At 47.8% G+C, this 21106-nt stretch overlaps 1 protein-coding gene across 9 annotated transcripts in view; it reads left to right on the forward strand.

The window, feature by feature from the left end:
• Positions 1-21106, forward strand: part of CACNA1D (calcium voltage-gated channel subunit alpha1 D) — a 292840-nt gene that overhangs the window by 207259 nt on the left and 64475 nt on the right. For all 9 annotated transcript variants that reach the window (XM_073901366.1, XM_073901370.1, XM_073901372.1 and 6 more), the window contains 11 exons: positions 1382-1542; positions 2577-2802; positions 2931-3138; positions 5868-5988; positions 8900-9014; positions 9397-9466; positions 10331-10397; positions 11130-11277; positions 13587-13716; positions 17054-17113; positions 19787-19893. In XM_073901366.1, coding sequence (XP_073757467.1) covers positions 1382-1542; positions 2577-2802; positions 2931-3138; positions 5868-5988; positions 8900-9014; positions 9397-9466; positions 10331-10397; positions 11130-11277; positions 13587-13716; positions 17054-17113; positions 19787-19893 — 1413 coding nt within the window. The remainder of the gene's footprint in view (positions 1-1381; positions 1543-2576; positions 2803-2930; positions 3139-5867; positions 5989-8899; positions 9015-9396; positions 9467-10330; positions 10398-11129; positions 11278-13586; positions 13717-17053; positions 17114-19786; positions 19894-21106) is intronic.

The raw sequence follows: 21106 nt of genomic DNA on the forward strand, positions 1-21106 counted from the left end.
TTTTCAAGATCAGAGGCTACAGGATGGTGCGCTGTCTTCACCTCTGTAGACCCAGTGTCCAGAGCCCCAAGTGAGGGGCAGGATGGGAAGTGCTGCAGGCCTTCAGGAGATGGGACAGTGAGGCTTCCGAGATTTGGGAGACACTTGAGACTTGTTACTGCAGCATAAATAGACCCAACACTGGTCCTTTTTCAGACCACCTTGCTTGCGTGTACTGAATTATGCATCGCAGGAGAAACCCAGCCTCAGGGGCAGGCTTCAGTGTCCTCAGTGGGATTTTTCTATACTGGTCATCATGTTTCCAGCCACTATTACCACTGGAAACCATATAGCAAGAGCAAGAACAAAGTGCACTTTTCTTGTTGCAGGTCTCATTGAAGAGTGGGCACCGTTCTTTCTTCGCCTGGTCCCTGGGTTACGGTGTTTTCAGCATAGCAATGCAGCTGGGTCAGCCAGAGCTGCAGCCAGGATGCAGCCTGGGGGTTCCTCTGACTCAGGCCCCTAGAGGAAGTGCCCACCAGTCCCATCTGTTAGCACAGCCTACACAGGGCTGACATCGCCACTCGGCTGGCCTTTTCCCGGGACCCACTTCACCAATCCGTCCTGTGGCAGGGAACTTTTCCCACAGGGAGAACAGGCTAAGGGAGGGAATACTTAACCTAATTACAAGCCGGAACTAAAAGTCAGTAGAGGACATGCTACTTGTCTGTCTGGCTCAGCTCATTTTATTTGTATGAAAACACAGTTCAATATTGGCTCTTCTCCTGAAGGTATATTTTGAGCCTCACTAGTTAGAAAGGGCACCTGATGACTCAGTATGAAGACTCATGTCCTACTCGGCTTTGACAAGTCTACCAGGCTCCAGAGAAACCTCCCGGATTTAAGAAAGGACTAAAAGTCTCTGTAAAAGGAAATCTGGGTCTGGAGCACTTTGCTGCCTGATAAATTCTGTATGATGATTAAGATGCCGCAAGAGATGTGTATGAGAAGCCAAAACGGCTCTCTACACCCGCAGTGTGAACAGATCCATGTGCCATATGGTGGGAATGCAAATTGCATATATGTGTGCAGGCTCAGTTTTGCATCTGCGGACAAATCTATGAATATCTAGATTTTTCTAGCTGGTTTGAGGACTGTGCATGGCAGATTATGGAGTCGTCTAAAGCCATAGGAAACTGATTGCACGATCAGGTCAAGATTACACATTTAAAGTTGTATTTAAAGACCAATGTCATTTCTATGTCATGTGTTCTCATCTTTCCTTCCTGCACCCCCTGATCTGGATCTCCAGAGCCAAAGACAAAACCTGTCCCCATGACGTCTGTCGGGCATTCAGAGGCCGCATCTGCTGTTCACGGAGTCACGTTTGCTTCTCTTGCAGCCGACGCTGGCGTCGCTGGAACCGCTTCAATCGCAGAAGATGTCGGGCTGCTGTGAAGTCTGTCACGTTTTACTGGCTGGTTATTGTCCTGGTGTTTCTCAACACCTTAACCATTTCCTCTGAGCACTACAACCAGCCTGACTGGCTGACGCAGATTCAAGGTGCGAGCAGAGACTGTGTTCTTTTTGTTCTGATCCCGAATTAGGGCTTCCTGAGGCTGTCCAGCTGCAGTTTAGTCTTAGCTGATCCATGTGTAGTGACGGGAAATTTCCGGGGGCGCTAGAAGCCAGAGGAACCATCCAAACCCAGGCTGCACCTGGAGGGGTGGGGGCGCAGCCCACATGGTGTGCTGGGGCCAGCTGATGCCATATTTCGTCTCTGGCATATTTCATCTCTCTCTCTAACCGGTTTGACTGCTTCGTGGTGTGTGGTGGAATTACCGAGACCATCTTGGTGGAGCTGGAGATCATGTCTCCCCTGGGGATCTCTGTGTTCTCTGTCTTAACCCTATGACAGCCTAGGGCCAAGGAATCTTGTCGTTGGAAGGGACCTCATCTCCCTTCTCCCCATCCCCACTGGAAGCTTTATTTTCCCGTAGGGTATTCTTGGCAAGTGGTTGTTTCTCCCCTACCTGGAAGGCCCCAGGAGTGTGGGACAGGAGCTCATCCCCAGAGACAGCCTGTTCTGAGTTGGTCAGTTGTGATCCATGGGGAGGTCCTGTTTCTGTCTAGCTCTCCAGCCTGCTGGGTGCCGTTCTCTGTGGTTAGAAATGACTTTGATAGACAACTGCTGCTTATCTCATGGTGCCCTAATCAAGACCAGACTGGCCTTTCTGTGACTGATTGAAACAAAAAATACAATACGTTGGTGTAAATGCAGAAGCACAGGCTTTTAGGGGTAGAAAGCCTCAGAGATTGTGTGGTAAACCTGCTCCTCCCCATTTTATAGTTGGTGAAACTGGGGCGCAGAGAACTCAAGGGACTTCTCCAGAGTCCCACATCTAGGCGGTAACAGAAGCAGGACTAGAACCCGGCACACAGACCATAAACGTTGGTGCCACATGTCTGTAATGGGGGCCACCGCGAAGACTGGGTCAAGGTGGTGGGGCGTTTCCAGCAGACACAGGCGGGAGGGAGGTCTGGGGAGGGAAGACCAGTCTGAGCCACGCCCACAATGAGACCCTTTGTCTTTCCAGATATTGCTAACAAAGTCCTCCTGGCTCTGTTCACCTGCGAGATGCTGGTAAAAATGTACAGCTTGGGTCTCCAGGCATATTTCGTCTCTCTCTTTAACCGGTTTGATTGCTTCGTGGTGTGCGGTGGAATTACTGAGACCATCTTGGTGGAGCTGGAGATCATGTCTCCCCTGGGGATCTCTGTGTTTCGGTGCGTGCGCCTCTTAAGGATTTTCAAGGTGACCAGGTGAGAGTGCATGTAATGCTGCGGGCGTTTTCTGGCTGGGGGGGGTGGTAAGCAGCCACATCCTGGCCCCGTGATGTCCACTGTGTCCCATGGGCGTTGTGTGCTCACACCCCCATCTTGACTTGTAGGCACTGGACTTCCCTGAGCAACTTAGTGGCCTCCTTGTTAAACTCCATGAAGTCCATCGCTTCGCTGTTGCTTCTGCTTTTTCTCTTCATCATCATCTTTTCCTTGCTTGGGATGCAGCTGTTTGGTGGCAAGTTTAATTTTGACGAAACGCAGACCAAGCGGAGCACCTTTGACAATTTCCCTCAAGCCCTTCTGACAGTCTTCCAGGTGAGCCCGTGTGAGGAGGCCGCGTGAGACGCTGTCTTGTCCCTTCACAGCTCGGGAAGACAGGATGATTCTGCTGGGATTAGTGACCTCTGCCCCAATAAGGCTTTGACAAATCCTGTGCCACTGAAGTTGATTGTTGCGCACCTGACTCCAGCTATCTAGGGGGCGTGATTTCATGTTTCCGTAAGACCACTGGATATGGGACAGAATAATAAACCAAAAACATCTGTTTGATTTTGTGAGGTTTCCAAGGTTCCTGGGAGATAGGCTCTACAATCCTCTTCCTGTTCTTTGTGAATTTTTGATTGCAGGCAAGTTTTGTGATCCTGGATCTAACGGATTTGTGCAAGGAGGTGAATTCTAAAGCCCTCATGCTCTGGTGTGTAGTCAGAGGAAGCAGGGTGCTAGAAGGTGTTGTGACAGCCTTCTGGCCCCTTGCTTCTCCCTCCTGTGATGTAACCGGAACCAGCAGGCTCCTAGCATGGAGGCTGTGTGCAGGCAACGAGGCTGAGATGGAGGCACGGTGGCAGGTAGCTCGGCAGGTGGCTCTGCACTCAGAGCAGTGACCTCCACACCCCACCTGGCTTTAAGCAGAGGTGTTCTCAACCCCCTCTTCCTATATTGTGAGCCGAAACCCTTCCTTAAACAGATAGGGGCAGATAAATTTTAAAGACCCATCTGCCCTTGTCACTTTTCACACGTGTCATCAGTGAGCTCCGGAGCCCGGCCTGGGAGGCAGGAAGGTCTGGTGGGAGGGACCGCAGACATCGAGGTCCCCTGCTGGCCATTTCAGTGCTCCACTCTGTGACCTTGGAAAGTCACCATCCTTTGTGGGGAAAAAAAAAAAAAAAAAAAAAACGAAACGAAACAAAAAACCAAGAGACTAGAGGGAATGATCTGTAAGATTCATTTCCACTTGGTCATTTTGAGGAGAATAGAATTACTGTCGCTGCTCTAGGGCCATACTTTTTTGAAATATACTTTAGTTTTTTTAGATTATACTGAATTTTTAGCCACTGATTAGTTATTCTTTTTTCTGTTTTTTTCAGAGAAACCTGTATGGTGGTGGTGGTTTTTGGTAGCACCTGTGTGTGGCACAAAATTCAGATGTTTACAAAAGGATATAAAGTAACAAATGAGTCTCCTTCCCACCCAGCCACCAATTTCTCCTTTGGGGAACAAACACCACTAAATAGCTTCTGTGTATTCTTTGAGATGTATTTGCCCTTCGATGTAAATCAGTGAACCTACCAACCAACCTACCTCCCAGTGAATGTCCTATGATGTAGATGGTAGCTCATTTTATGTGCCGTTTTCCAGGTTCTCACGATTTCAAGTGTCCTTAAGACTCTATCTTATTGGTCCATAAGAGTTTGCCTCCCACTTTTCGATTCTGCAAAAATTCTGTGGTGTGGATGTCCCCTAATTCATGTAACCAGTCCCTAGCCGATGAATATCTCATTGTGGCCGGCCTCGGCTCCATGGGTGACCCTGAACACACACCATGGACACGTGTGTGAGTGTAGATGTGTAGGGTAAATTCCCCAGAGGTGGAATTGCTGTTTTGAAGGGTGTGTGTCCATTTTCAACACTGATACTCTTGGCCGACACGCTCCTCAAGGTAGCGACAGTCCATCCTCCAGGGATGGGGTCTGGACGCTGTCCGACACCTCACCGCTTTTTACCACAGTGGGTGTTCAAGCTGTTTGATGGTTATCTGACAGGTGAAAATGGTATCTTGTAGTTTTAATGCCTATTTCTCTTATCAGGAGTGAACCTGAATGTTCTCGTGTGACTAAGAGCCACTAAGTTCCTTTCCTGGGAACTGCTTTATCTTTTGAAATCATTCACCCATACTTCTGTTGGGTTGTGAGCCATGACAGTTTTATTTTTTAAAGTGTCTGGTGCAGATAGACAATACAGAAGCACATGTACTCCCTCTCTCTTTCTTTCTCTCTCTGGAAGATGGTATGGTTTATTTTTATTTATTTATTATTATAAATTATTTTTTAGATAGTATGTTTTTAAAATGCTATTTAGGTTCATCTGTTCTTAACCTCAATATAGATTAAGTTATCAGATATCAGCAGAGAAGATTCCATGTGAAATTTCAGGTAGTTATTAGTATCTACTCATTGGATAGTTTGTAAATTTACATGAGATATTTGGAATTCCCAGCCTCTACAGATTCATGGGTCTAATTCTCCATTTCTAGTATAGATTAACTGTGTGGAATAGTAGGCAGCCATTGAAAGGATTGAAGGCACTTACTGACACAGGGGGGTCTCCAGTATATTGTTGAGTGGGGAAAAAAAGGCAAACACAGAAAATTCATATAGTATGACATCCTTTGTGTCCAATAAGTCTGAGAAGACACCACCTACCTCTTTCCTCTGGGCGGGTATCTGTGTGCTTATGTGCGTAGAGGTTCTAGAGAGAGATGCACCAACAGCATGCTCTCCGGGGGGTGGTGGTGCAGAACTGGGGTGTCATCAAAGATTAGGTAGGTCTTATATGCAGTGCTGCTTTATTTCCATGTGAAGAATTAACTCCTGTGTTTGTGTAATTGAAAACAGTGTTTTGAAAACTCTACGGGGTAACCGATGGATTTGTTGAGCACAGTGAAAGGCAGCTCAAACCAGATTTGGGGAGCCCCCGGCGGGTTCTGGAGGGCTGTCAGGAGCTGCGGTCCAGCTGCGTGTGGACTGACCGCGGTTTTGGCCTCTTAGATCCTGACAGGGGAAGACTGGAACGCTGTGATGTATGATGGCATTATGGCCTATGGTGGCCCATCCTCTTCAGGAATGATCGTCTGCATCTACTTCATCATCCTCTTCATTTGTGGTAACTGTATCCTTCAAGCTGACCAGGGGCTTTGTCATTTTGTTTCGCCCTGTCTGAACTTCCCTGCAGTGGTAGTGGTGGTGGCGGCCGTTGGGGTGGGGAGATGAATGCCTTTACCTTGTTAGCCCAATACCTGCTCCCCTTCACTGTCGCTGGGACGGCATGGTCAGAGTTCCCGTAGGCTTTGAAGAATGAGCAAACTGGGGAAGGGAGCATGGGACAATGCGTGGGCTGTTCTCGTTGTCACCCAGCTTGGCATCACAGCTCCTGTGCAAGTCCCAAGGGAAGGCTTAGGGCAGAGCGGAGTGGTCTTCCGTGCCATCATGCTTGGGAGGTTAGCTGTGTCTCTTGAGACCCTTCCTAACCAGTGGGGACCCATTGTCAGTGGCTTGATGTAAGCTCCCTGGACCTGATTTGGCTTTGCTGCTCTGTACATCTCTGGGGATCATGTATCCATTGGCTAACTGCTGTGTTAGGCTCTGAGCTCTTTTCTGACTCCTTTTATTCCTTTTCCCTGGCAAGAGGCCCTCCCTAATTCTAGACTTCTGGAACTTTGGATCTCTCTTTCACTCAATCAGACCCTTTATGACCCTGTAACTTTTGGTTCTGTCTTCTCTCTCTCTGACCTCCCTGACTGGCACAGACCTGGCATATGGAACCCTCAGTGAGGGTTTGGAGAAAGAGCAATTGTACAAATATGTGAATACCACCTCTTGGTCTTCACTTTTTTATTTTAAAGAATCCTACCTGGATTCTTCTAAGAAGCCCCAGATTCCTTCAGCTGTTTTCCCCTTGTTCTTTAGTGACTTGTCTTCTGTGCAGAAGCGCCAGCACAAACTTCTAAGGACAATACATAGAAACCCTACTAGTCCCTCAGGCAGCTCCAGCACCCCTCCTACTCGATTCATCCATATAGCTCCTACTGCACATGGGGGGCCAGATCCTACTGAATTTGGGATGGGTGCTTCTCCCTCCTCCCAGCTCAACAATAAACTTCTTGAGTCAGGAATTTCTTCTTTGTATTCACATCTCTCATGGCTTATAGTGGAGGGTCTTGCACATAGTCGGCCCTTGGCAAATGGTTGTTAAAGGAATGATCAGTGTTTTCTTATTGTACTCTCCTCCATGAACCCTTCAGGCCAGAACCCTTCTGGCTTTAGGTCCGTGGAGAAGTATTCCCTGGTGACACTCATTCTGGTTACATGTTGTGTGTTTTGTTTTGTTTTGTTTGTAATACATGTATCACTGAAATGCTTAAGTAGTTTATGTTCTATCTCCCCCTACATGAGAGTAGGGACTCTGGTCCGTCATGTCCCTAGCACCCAGCACAATCCCCAGCATGTTGGAGGTTCTTGGATCTTTTTGAGTGAATTCTAGAGCACACCACTATTTAGGAGGGTCTGGGTAATGCCTCTAAATACAGATGATGGGTGTTTGCTCTTGGAAACTGTCTATTACAAACTTGCAAGATTTTTCTATGGTTTATTACTCTGGATGTGCTTTCCACTACTCAAAATTTGGTGTCATTGCAAGACTAAGGATATATTATTTCTTCATTGAGATCTTTGGTAGGAATTCTCAATACAGTTAGTCCTGCAGTAATCCCTACCTGAGCCATCATTATCCCACACATATCAGAGAAGGGCTTGCATTACCAAGCCATCACCCAGCCCAAGACAGATCGCTTCCTTGGGCTCATTACAGCTCTGCTTAACACGTAGTCTAACATACCAAAGGCTTTTTGGAAGTTTTAATGCAACTCATTCATGTTTCTATCATCTTTAAAGACTTGAATAGATTAGTCAAGGATGATATTCCCTGGAAGCTATTTCATCACCAGTCTCTTTGTTAGGTTACGTTTGTGTTACCCAGCTGAGATTTCAGATTGCACAGGGCCTGGGGGACAGTGGTGCACCTCTCCCATCTCGGGGCTCTTGGGCTCCCACAGTCTTGCACACAGATGACCATGCATCAGCCAAGGAGAAGCATGTTCAGAGAAGGACCCATCTAGACTTACTTCCCTCTGATCCCTGTGCTTCTCAAAAATGTATTTAACTGCTGGTGAATAAGAAACAGGCATCTTCCAAGAGATTTGGGAAACTTGCTCAGAATTATTTTTTTTTTCTATCCAAGGAAACCATACATACAACATTATAGTAAGAGCCAAAAACCTGATAGCTTGTTCAGTCACCTCGCTTTTGGGGATTTGAAAAAATAAAATCCAACCACAGTAGTCAAAGATACAGCTGTAGTGGGGCTATTCAAAAGAACAGTTGGGCACCATCTGGCAATATATCAGTGTTTGTGCGGTGAACGAATGAGTATCCGCAGACTCTGAAGACTCTGAAGACCATTTCAGATGAGAAAGACTCAGACTGCATTGTGTAATCATCATCTTGAATAATGTGTAGCCTAAAAGGGTCTATTTGGGAAAGCATGCCCTGTATATATATGTTATGGGTACGTGTGTGTTTTGAAAGAAAAAAACAAAGAAAGAAAGAAAACGTAAAATGCATAACAACACCGTGTTCACATAATAGATTGTTTCATGCAGTGTGTATGATAGGTGTAGATACCTCAGTGTATGGAGACACACATGTCTGTGCAAGCACATACGTATGCACGCCTATTAAAGGAAATGTTGAAGTTTATAGGTTTTCATGGCTTTTAGTGGATCTTAATTTTGCTTCTTTCCAGACTGTCTTCTACAGGTTTCTAGGGTTTCTTGTTTTTGCTGGTTTGGTTTTGTTTTCTAAGCAGGCTCTGGCCTTCTGGTCTTACTAAGTGAATACAGCACTTAGGGGACAGTCACCTGTTACCAGCCTTCCAAAGCACAGAGGGGTGTGACATTGCCATTGTCAACCACAAGTAGTTGCATTTAGAAATTGTGTTGTTCCCTTAAAATTGTTCCAACTAGATATCCTACTGAATGTCTTCTTGGCGATTGCTGTAGACAATCTGGCTGATGCTGAAAGTTTGAATACTGCCCAGAAAGAGGAAGCTGAAGAGAAGGAGAGGAAAAAGATTGCCAGGTAACCCTGTTTTCACCCGAGGATGGAATCCTGGGCAGAACCCAGGCCCTCGGCTCTCCTTCCCTCAGAGCCGAGAGTAGGAGTCACATGGTCCCATGCTTAAAGAATCCCTGTGGTTAATTTTGGTGTCATGAAATAAATGACGCATTTGATGCTGATGAGCTCTCACATGAGAATTTTAATACGATGATCTGTGTAATGAACCCAGCGCACTGAGGTGAACGGGAAGGCTCTTCGTGTGGGTTGTGCTGTTTTCTCGCTTTTAGAGTTGTTTCCAATTAAATTCTGTCCTTCATCAGGCCACTGTGGATTCCGAATCTGGATTAGCATTTTTGTACATAGCAATATGGTTATTTGGTTTCTCGTGTTCTTTTCTCTACAGAAAAGAGAGCCTGGAGAATAAAAAGAACAACAAACCAGAAGTCAACCAGATAGCCAACAGTGACAATAAGGTATATGTCCTGAAACACTTCTCCCCTTTCTGTTTCAAATTGAATCTGTTGATATTGTCACAAATATACCATTTACACCATGAGAAATATCCTGTGTGATATTTTGGTGTGAGAGTGTGGCACACCATTATAGACACTGGCTTCCCAGGGGGATTCTGGGTGAATTTAGGCAGCTAGCTGGTGATCCATTAATGTTTCACCAAATAGCCAGCATGATAAATATTTGGGGGGACCACTTAAATTTTCTTTATTGGAATTGTGTCATCAGACCTGATCTGTTAGTATCTTCTCAGTAGGGCTTAAAATCGAGGATTGTTAATAGAAATGTGCCTCCAGAAGGAATCTTGGGATTGGGGATCTGGGTGCTCAGGGCTATACCGTCAAACTTCATCCCACTCGTGACAACTCTGGATTTTTCATTCATTTGTTTGGGTCCCTAAGTCAGTAAATACTTATTGAGTGGTTATTGTGTGGCAGATACTGGAGCTCAGCAATGAAGAAGACCAACGAGGTCCCTGTGTGCATGGAACTCGCATCCTAGCAGGGAGACAGGAATCTGCCGTGCAGTTAGCATACAGTGTGTGGGACAGTGCTGGGTAGAGAGGGGCATGGATGGTGCCGGCTAACCATGGCTGGGTAGAGGTTATACTCGTTTTCTCCTCATCTGCCCTCAGAGCTATGGCTGAAGCAGAATCACCACTGGGGATACCTGTCCATAGGCATGCATGCACTTACATGCAATGTGCATTTTGCAGAGAGCTTCTTTCTGTGTGCTGAATGGCAGGGCTGATTCTTCACTTGGGTCTTCTGCAGTGCATTGAAGTCAGAGTCTCCCCTCCTCCCAAGACCTCTCTGTCATCCTAGGTTACAATTGATGACTATCGAGAAGAGGATGAAGACAAGGACCCCTACCCACCTTGTGATGTGCCAGGTATGGTGGCAGAGGCCAGTGACAGGCTCTCAGTTCATGGGTGATGTGGCTTTGCTGCCACACAGTGATCAGGGGCTCAGTCTGTGGCCGACCAGCCCAGCTGGCGTGATGGTGGGTGGTGAGGCTGCCGAGGCCATAGGTCCGGTCTCCTCATGGAGCAGTTAGCCCTGCTCTTTGTTCTTGGTCACCCAGGTGGCTTACATAACCCAAATTCCAGGTGGTGGGGAGAGAAAGTGTGAGTGGATCCAGGCAAGCCCCTCTTCTTCTGGGAAATCTCTTTAGGAGGCAACCAGCCATTCCTACTGTTATTACTGCTCACCTGACCCTTTCACATTTGCTGGTGCTTTTATTGCTGATGTAGCAGGGACTGTGGGGCAGGGGGGATGATCCTGTTTGGCTTGAAGTCTCACACACAGTTTTTCAGGCTGAAGCTGAGCAAGGCTACTGGGGAAACAGCCGGGTGCTGGGAGTATGGCAGTGAGAAGCCCACCACTGATACCTTCTGCGTGGGTCAGATTTGGAACTGCTGGGAACCTCCTTCCCAGAACCGCACACGCTCACAGACAGGCACACTTCTTGGCCCCCCACACGCACTCAGTCCATTTGGAAGGGTTGTGATGAACGTAAGCTGATAGATGTGAGAGTTTACTCTCCATGGGAAATTGTGAATAATGATTCGAACCAGAATGCGATCGTTATTTCATGCCTATAAAAAAGGTGTCTCATTTAAAGTAGGGGAAGAGGAAGAGGAGGAAGAGGAAGATGAACCTGAGGTTCCTGCTGGCCCCCGTCCTCGCAGAATCTCAGAGTTGAACATGAAGGAGAAAATCACCCCCATTCCTGAAGGGAGCGCATTCTTCATTCTGAGCAAGACCAACCCGTAAATACCCAGTTTCTAATTTCATTGCTGCTGTGTCTCCCCTGTCACCCTACAGATTGCTTGAGGGGGTGCTGGAGATGGGGTGAAGGAGGGTGACTCAGGGTCTTTTTCTGTGCCTATGCATTGGAGACCCTGCGTCCCTCTCTTGCTCCAGCTTTGCCTTTGCCCTCTGTCTCTTCCTGGCCATCCTGTTCTTGGATGGAGGTGCTGTTAGGAGTATGACCGGCCCCTGGGACGAGTGGCATTCCAGATTCTCCTCCCCTTTAGCCCCCGTACTGGTCAGAGCCCATGGCTTGGGTGTCCACGGGTTGTCACTTGTGAAGTGTTTTCCATCCAGAGGACCCTTTCTTCACGAGTGGGTCTTTCTGTTGAGGTGCTTTGGAGATGAGAATTTTGTGGCCAAGTTCTGCACAGCATCTTCATCCTGAGATCCAGTTTAGTCAATCACTATTCCCCATTGAGTTTTATGGCAATACAGTGATATTGCTCAAAGATATTTTATAGATCGTAGCTCTTCAATTCAGATCTAGGATATCCTGCTTAAAATAGCATTTCTCATGTTAAAATGATAAGGTGCTCACCAAGAGCACTGTACTTACAAGTACTGCAAGAGGATGACATTTATTTATGAGCTGGTTTCTAGGTTTTAAATCATCTGAGACAGATGGCATACCGGGGGGTGGGGGTGGGGAATGAATGGCTCCTGGAAAGGTTTCTAGAATTATAGAAGCAGTTCTTGGCTGTCAGAGGAGAACTCTATGGAATTCACAATCCCCAGGGAGACACAGGTGGGAAGCAAGGCTGCAGTCCTTAGTAACTTGAGGATTTGATGGTAGTTTTTATAACTCATCACTGTTGAGAGTTTGGGTGTCTCTTTATTTTTTAAAAAAGATTTTATTTACTTATTTGAGAGAGCAAGCATGAGCAGGGGGAGGGGCAAAGGGAGACGTAGACTCCTCACTGAGCAGGGAGCCTGACTCGGGGCTCGATCCCAGGATCCTGAGATCATGACCTGAGCTGAAGGCAGACGCTTAACCGGCTGAGCCACCCAGGCGTTCCTGGGTGTCTCTTTAAAAAAAAAAAGGTATTTGACTGATATTACTGAAGCCTACAGCTTACCGGGTCTACATGTATTGAAGGAATGGATTGATTTCCCCCCAAAGCTGTGAACACTCCTGCACCTTGGAACGTGTTCCCAGACTCACCTGCTAACAGCTTGCAAGCCCTCCCAGGGCACATCTCAGCATGAAGCAGCCCCCAACAGGAGGTTTCTCATAAAGTTGACTCCAGTTTTGAAAGTGAAAAAGGAAAATATTTTCAAGGGAAAACATACATGTATTCTCCAGGCTAAAAATAAAATCTTTAAATTCTAAAGTCCAGTGTTGAGGTTAAGGGTCGTCTGGCACTAACTAGCCCATGGGACGGCAGGAAAACAGGACGCTGAAGATTCTGTCACGTGGTACTAAGATCCCTGTGCAATTTGTGCATGATGCAACTTTCACTCCACTTTCTCACCAGTGCTTGTGGGTCAGCTCCAAAGTTTAAAAACACAAACAAAAGTGGCACCTGGGTGGCTCAGTCAGTTAAGCCTCTGCCTTCGGCTCAGGTCATGATCCCAGGGTCCTGGGATAGAGTCCTGCATTGGGCTCCCTGCTCGGCGGGGGAGTCTCCCTCTCCCTCTGCCTGCCTCTCCCCCTGCTTGTGCTCTCTCTCTCTCTCTGTCAAATAAATAAATAAATAAATAAATAAAAAATAAATAAATAAATAAATAAATAAATAAATAAAAAAAATCAATCAATCTTAAAAAAACCAAAGCACTTAGGACAGAATCTCCACATAACAGGAGATTTTACCAAGCCCATCTACTAGTCATTTTCATACAGCCAGCTGTATGAAGCTGTTGCAGCGAGCTCTGTGCTCAGGTTCTTCTTAAGGCGGGGATAGGAAGCCACTGGGCTTCTCATGTCATAGGGGGAGCTGTTACCATCCAGCTGGATTGGAAATCTCCCTCAGTCCTTACTAGCTGTGTCACCTTAAGAAATTTCAAATGCATAAGCCTCAGTTTCTCCACTTGTAGCCGGACGATAATCCCCACTTTTCAGGACTTAATGAATGATGTCTCTGAGGAGTCCCCACACAGAGCCGTGGCACTGTGGGCCCTTGGGGTCTCCCTTCTGGCACTTTCCAGGGGCTCACAGTCCGGTGGCTCGGGTTGGCCAGGCGGGGGCACGGGCAGCATAGCAGACCGCTGTCCTCTGCCTGACCTGTCACCGCCGAGTGCTGTGTCCATGCAGCGGCTTTCCCCACAGGATCCGCGTGGGCTGCCACAAGCTCATCAACCACCACATCTTCACCAACCTCATCCTCGTGTTCATCATGCTGAGTAGCGCCGCCCTTGCCGCCGAGGACCCCATCCGCAGCCACTCCTTCCGGAACACCGTAAGCCACGGGGCAGGGACAGGCGGGCGGGTCTTCGGCTGGGAGGAGCACTGGGCTCTCTGGCAGGGGCCGTCACTCACGGCTAAAGGCTAGAGGCAGCCTCTTCTCATTCACCTGGAGGCATCTGGTATTTCGGGACGTGCGTGCCGGGGGTTTTGTCTTAGCCAGACAAACCTGGTTTGAATCCTGTCCACGACACTTCATTTCAAATACTCTGCAGTAACTTATAGTGCATTCAGGAGCCCCGCTTCTCCTTCTTTGTTCCTTGCTGCCAACATTTTCGTCCCTCTCTTCCCCTCCCTGGTCATATTCATGTCCACACCTGTCTTGAGATTTCTGCCCGCATCCAGCAGGAGAGAAAGTAGAAATGGAACCAGGTATGTCGCGTGCCCAGAAGCTCATATTTAGGGTTGGTGGGAAGATGTCTAGCTGACGTGGGCTGAAATTCACAGAGCCACTTGGTCTCATCACTGGGGGAAACACAAGTTGGGTGGGGGCGATGGCGGGTGGAACCCCGTGGTGCAGTGGAGAGGAAGAACTGTGTTTTGGTGGGGCCAGGAGGCGGTTTTACGAAGAAAACAAGTGGGCAGTTTTCTGTTATCAGTTTTGTACTTTAGGGAGGAGAGCACCCTTCCACGGCATCTGTGCTGCTCAGAAATTGTATCCAAAACTGTTCTTGCCCGAGCTGTCCCACCTTAACAGTTCAGCTCATTCAGCACTGAGAACAATGCAGAGAGTGAGAACAATCCCAAGGTGACACAGCTTTGGAAGCCCCATAGTCTGTTTACTGCTTTGGCCTTGATACCATAGTGCAGTTTCAGGTGGTTATCGGGAAACCCAGGAGAGGGAGACCCGCAGGTGTGCGAGGTCATCGGCATTGATGCCTTGCCTGGTGCGTACCTCTCTGCGGTCGTCAGATTTTTAGAGATTTGAGGATTAAGACAGATCCCCAGATCGGTGTCCCGGGATTTTGGTTGTGACCATCAAGCCTTGTGCTGTATCTTTTCATTTCCAGGGCTGTCGGTTTGCAGCCTAGCAACCCCAATCTATCAGACTGATAAAACATGGGCACTCTGATGTGCAGATTTTAAAACAACTTCCTTCCTAGGGCACATGTTGGTGTTGATGCAAAGACGAAGGCCCTGCACCTGTCCTAATCTGCACTCACAGATCAGGGCTTGTGCTAGAGATGCTGAGACTGTCTCTATCTCAATGTTCAGATAGAACGTGAGCTTCATCATAGACATGAAGCACAAGGGGAAGAAGCTGTTTGGAAAAAAATACCATTATTGACAGAGTAGGTCAGGAGCTAGTCTAGAACACAGACTGACTAAGAGTTAATTTACAGGGGGCCTCATGTTCTTATTTTTTATTGTAATTACTTCCCCATGAGCTTATTTCCCTGCCCTTTTTCCAAGAATGTTACTGTTCTTAAACAGATGTACATATGTGTACATATATTGCCTGTAAAATACTATATAGTGTTTATTGTGGTAAAGAATACTTAACGTGAGATCTACTCTCTTGATAAATTAAGTGTATGAGTTAGCATTCTTAACGGTAGGTAGTGTGTTGTAGAGCTGGTCTCCAGAAGTTACTCATCTTGCCTGACTGAAACTTTACACCCGTTGAACATCTCCCCATTTCTCCCTCCCCCAGCCCCCGGCAGCCTCCGTTCTCCTTTCTGTCTAAGGGTTTGGCTACTTTAGATGCCCCCATGTAAGTGGACTCATGCAGTGCTTTTGTTGTTGTTGTTTTAAGCTTAGCTGAGTTATTAGTGAAAGAGGGCTGAATAAGGAAAGAACAGCTTGCATCTAGGAGCTCTGACCTCCAGCACCAAAGTTGGATTGCTGGTATGTGGGCAGCGGTGTGTCTTGGCTACGTGGGTGCTTTCTACGTGAACAGTCCTGCTGTGACCTGGGATGGAGGAAGGGGCAGGGGCTTGCTGTGTGCTGGAAATACCTTTCATTGCCTGTCTAGAAACATAAATATACAAAAGGTGTCCAGCAAAATCTAGAAATCTCTAAACAGAAACGATTGGGGCAATGAATACCCTCCAGAGAACTTGAGCTGAAGACAGTTGGCCTTTGCAGCAGGGGCCCTGCCCTTACTGTGGTGGAGCAATCAAGGACTCCCCTGGGCTGGATCCCAGACTTGAGTCATAGGACCCAGGGTTCTCGACTAACATTCCACAGACCTCACTCCGCCCGACCCTTCCCTGGCATCCTCATCTGTTACCTGAAGGGAGTTGGTCTGGGGGGTCTCCATGGTCCCTTCGGCTCTGATCTCTTCAGTGCTTTCGAAGCCATAGGGCATGGCTGTGAAGAAGAGCAGCAGCCAAGATGGCAGCCGAGATGGCAGCCAAGATGGTCTCTGCAAGTAGCAGAGTCTTGGCTGCCATCTTTGTGGCGGAGGGTTCCCTGTGAGTAGCCTCAGTCGAGCAGTCAGACTCTTGCCGCTGGTGCCCACCTGCCCTACCCACCTGTCCACCCCCACGGCTCTGAGAAGAAGCAGGGTGCCCAGAAGGGTTCCCTGAGCAGGACTCAGTTGGAGAGTAGATGGTATTTTCAGGAAATCTGATAAAGTAAGCTGGACTGATAATTCAAAGGCCAGGTCAGTCTGTTCTTTGCTTGGGCCCAGCTGGGTAAAAACTAAACAAAAACTCAGTGCCGGGAGAGAGCCGTGTTAGAAAAGAGCGGAGGCCAAGAGTTTTACTTTCCAAGTTACTTGGTAAAGTAAAAGTACAAGTTTACTTGTAAAGTCAAAATCTTCCCTGAGGACTTACCAGCCCTGCACGTCAGTGAAGGAAGGGCATTGTGACTCCCAGATGACATGGGCTGGAATCGGAAGGGGCACATGGAAGCTTCTGGCCCCCACTGGCTACCACTCACACCTTCATTTACATTTCCCCACCAGGCCGAGGCCCAGCTAGATGACGCCCTATCCCATTAAGCCAAAAAGGCAGTTAAAAATCCAACTTGGTGTATAACACTCCAGTTTATCTGGTATCGCCAGTTTGTCAGTGTTGTGCTGTGATGAGCAAAGGTTGTGTTAATAAAGCACTTGTAGAAATGAGCCTTTGTCCATCCATGACACCAGACAGGGAAGAGAGTCCGCATGAGTAGTTGAAGGAGGTGAGTGTTCCCAGATGCTCTTCGTTGGTCACAAAGCTGAGCCATAACCGGCCGGGGGAGGTGACGCACCTGCCCCCAGAGCGGCGGGCCTGTCTCGGGAGGACGGGGGTCTGACTGCATGCAGGGGTTCTGCCTGTGGGTGTGCAGCTGTCCGAATTTGTCCGGATGCCTGTGTCTCATGTCCACAATGTTGTACCTTGCAGATACTGGGTTACTTTGACTATGCTTTCACAGCCATCTTTACTGTTGAAATCCTGTTAAAGGTAATGGCTTTTTCATTGATCCTCACCTATCCTAAAGCAGCTGTAGCAATAATGGTTGCAATTCTTTGTTTACCTTCCAGATGCTAGGTTATGCAGATTATGTCTTCACTGGTACTTTTGCCTTTGAGATCGTTTTGAAGGTAACAGGTTCCACAGCCGTGTGTCTAAGGGGCCTGCTCCTGTGGGACACGTGGCAAAGAAGCGTGAAGTGCTTTTGACTATTTTTATTTTTTGCCTTCTGTGATCAAGCTACACTTTTTTTTTTTTTTTAAACCAAAGGACTTTTTTTTTCTGTAACCATTCAACTTGTTTTTGCTGTTTCTTTTTAACCTTTCAATGCATGTAGGAGCTACTTTGGCTTCATCATAGTGACTGGAAATTATTTTGCTCCTTAAATATATCCTCTGAAATTTGTCATCTGATAACAGATACATCACTCTGTGTGAACCTTCTTCTACCTTTCCTGACCTCAAAGTCAGAGGAGAAGCATTTATCCTATGAAGGGAATGTATCTCCTTTCATTTCTTTGACTGAATTGTTTTCAGTGGCCTGAAATAGTAACACGCTATTTTCTTGCAATGGGATTTGCAAGATAACCCGGGTCTTTTTGTGTTAAGATATTTTATATCTGTTTTAATGGATGGGCTTACATTTATGCAAACAAAAGGAACACGCTTTGGATGGGGCGCCCTAAATATACTGCCCATGCATGAGCTCACAGTTGCCATTGCTGCATGTGGTTTGTGGACTGAGTGTGATGGCCCCCCGGGGCGAGCTCATTCCCTATGCACTCAGAAGTCTGGAGACCTGCAGCAGAAAGCTGAGGAAACCACCCCCTCCACTTACTAAGTGTCATGGGTCATTGCCGGACCGGGATAGCGTGACCCGTGACAACTGTCAGAGCAATCGTCTCCTAGTGGGGAGACAAGCTGGGAGATTTTCACCACAATTGTCTTTAAACCAACCATTTTGAGTTTTTATGTGTGCATCTCAGGGGGAAAAAACGTATTTTATGTCAGACTCCTGTGGAACTTGGGCTCTTTACAAAATCTTTTATAAAATAAAACCTCACTGAACTTTGCCAGGGAATGGGGTACTTAGAGTTACTTTCTTTTTGTTGTTGTTGTTTAATGAAAACATCAGCGCAAACCAACCAACCTCTACTTAAAACTTTGTTAAGAATCTAAAAATTCACATTCACTTTCCTGCCTTTAAACCATCGACTGTGGCTGACAGTTCTCAGTGAGAACCCTGCCCGGTTAGTGATTCTGGCAAAGTCACCACAGTGAGGAGCACAGACACATAATGCACAGGGCTTGGGGGTCAAGGACACTCACCCCACCTCTACTTGATCCCGAGCTACCCTTTTTTTTGTAATTTGCCTTCTTCTCAAACTGAGTGGGGGACACATTCCACTTAGTCTGTTAGCCTGGTTCATCGAGGTTTTATTTTACTTCCTGCATTTTTTAGTGGTTAAATGAATGTAGTTACTCTTGGACTTTGGGGCAAATGAGATACAGAATTATTTAAAAGAAATTAAAAACAACTACTGCTTTTAAATTTCTGGATATTTGCTTCAGTGACTTAAATCTTCCAAGTTATTCTTCATTTTAAAGATGTGGTGGAGGGTGGAAAACAAAAAACCAGAAGGATTCAGCGAACACAGACTCACCAAGAAGCATCTAGCATCGGAGGCGGTGGTTCCTGCTGGCTGTGGGAAGGCTGGGGAGGCTCTACGACGATTCGGTTGAATCGTACGGAATTGCCTTTTTTTTTTTTTTTTTTTTTGGTCAAGAACGGCGGTGTTTTGGTGATTTCATATGGTCTGGTGTAACGGTTTCCCGACTCCGGCGCGCTCTGTCCTGGACTCACCTGAGCCCTCTCCACTTTTTTTTTTTTTTTTTTTTTTTTTTTTAATTCACAGTGAACTTGATGTACTTTGCTGTTTTTACTCTGGGAATTTCTTCACTAAAGTCCTTTTGCATTGCCAGTAGGCACCTCTCTGGAGCACCCATGGTGTGGGCTCTGGGTGCATGTGGCATGGGACTCCAGGGCAGGGAGACTGCCCAGGGGAGAGGCCTGTGCTGGCTTCCTGACCACCCCTTGCACATGCTGGGGTCACTGGACCTGGAGGCACCGTTTAAACTGGATGTCTCCCTGAGGACCATTGGCAGCAGGCAGGGCGCTACCCGGTAAAATGGTGCAAGTCTCTCTGAACAGAGCCTGGGAGCACTGGGCTCCAGTGCTTTCACTAGTCCCACTGGGAAGGCCCACTGGGACGATAGAGGCTCTCCTGGGCTCTTGGGGACCAGAGGCAGCGTGTTGTGGGTGGCCGAATTATCTGGGCAGCGATGATGTCCTGATGAGCAGGGCCATGTGGACCCTTCTGGGACAGGCTCTTTGGACCTGCCCACGCTGGATTCCTACACGCAGTTTGTCATCGTTGGTATGGAGTCTAGACTGGTCTCTTCTTTTAAAATGTATCTGAAATCAGCTGCCCCTTTTCCATTTTTGAACGAATATCTAGGTCAGCCCTGTTGGTGTACATTTCTGGCTTCCTAATGCATGCTTGTTAGTAAAGTCATACTTTCCTCAAGGTTTTGTACAGAGCCCAGGTTTCTTTTCTTCTGAGAGAAAAAAATATCCATAAATCACTCATGATTCTGTTTATAGATGGCGACTTTTGGAGCTTTCCTCCACAAAGGGGCTTTCTGCAGGAACTACTTCAATCTGCTGGATATGCTGGTGGTCGGGGTGTCCCTAGTATCATTTGGGATCCAGTAAGTATTCTGGGGTGGATGTGGGAGTGTGGGCACAAGACTGTTGGGCAGGATGGTTAATGTGAGGAATTTTAACATAATTCATAAAGGCTAGGCATCATTTTAACAATTACATTTAGTTATCCGGGAAACCTTGATTTGTGCACATGCCGGAGAGCATTGGGACAGTTCACCATTTCCCCTGTTTCTCCTCTCCATGCCCCCTGCCAGGTTGGGCTTATTACTCTCTGTGATCCTGACTCTCAATAGAGAAGTCTTGACTGGGAGAGAGGGAAGCCAGGTTCTAGTTAGGATTCATCCAGGATCTCAATCCTCATTCAGGGTTGGTGGCAGGGGATGGGATCCGGGGACCCTCTCAGCTTGGCTATTGGAGGCTACTTCCCTCGATCACCAGGATATATCAGTTTCCATGACCTCTTCCTCCCGGCTTCTACAATTTTCAGCTAGGAGGCGGCGGAGGCCATAAGTTAGGGCCCTAGTGATGCCCCAGCGGCACGGTGCCTGCCGGCTCTACCTGGGGGTCTGGGGCAGAGGCTTCAGTGGGAGCATCCCGCAGTGGCCTTACTTCCCCGCTGACTTACAAGCACGTGTGCTCAGGTGCTGGCCATCAGTAACCCATATGAGAACATGTGCTCACCTACGACTTCTGAGCTCAAGTTCCATGGACAGGCTGCCTCCCCCTCAGAAGACCAAGGACCCCTGCCTGAGACAGCCCTCTGTGTTAGTCCTTATCTGTCACCGCTGCCTGGAGGGAGGGAGCCAGGAGTTGCAGCTGGAGGGGACATTCTCAGAGCATCTTTGCAGCTCCCATAAATTCCCAGCTGCGCCGGCCCTCTCCCCCTGCAGCCCTTGCCACTGCCTCCCGAGTGTGTGTGCCGGCCACCTGAGGGGCCCGGTCAGCTGAATTGTCCTTCCTAGTGCTGCTCCCTCTGCCCGGAACCCCTTCCCCCTTAGGCTAGCTAACCTGCCCCTCCCCCCAGGACTCACCAGCCTGCCACCTCCCAGGTTCCCCTGGGACGTGCTCTCCTGGCAGCCCGTCCTGCACCCCCTCCACTGTCTGTTCCCCCACACAGGTGGTGATTGCGTCTCTCCCACCCAACAGCAAACTCCTTGGAGGCTGGAGAAGCCCCACTCAGAGCAGGTCTCCCCGCTTGGAAAGCAAACCCCACCAAACAAAATCGCAGCCTAAAAGCCAAGTACTACCTAGCGTTTA

This window comes from Callorhinus ursinus, unplaced genomic scaffold (assembly GCF_003265705.2).
Source record: "Callorhinus ursinus isolate GAN/ISIS: 27379988/994484 unplaced genomic scaffold, GSC_fseal_2.0 scaffold15, whole genome shotgun sequence".
NCBI lineage: Eukaryota > Metazoa > Chordata > Mammalia > Carnivora > Otariidae > Callorhinus > Callorhinus ursinus.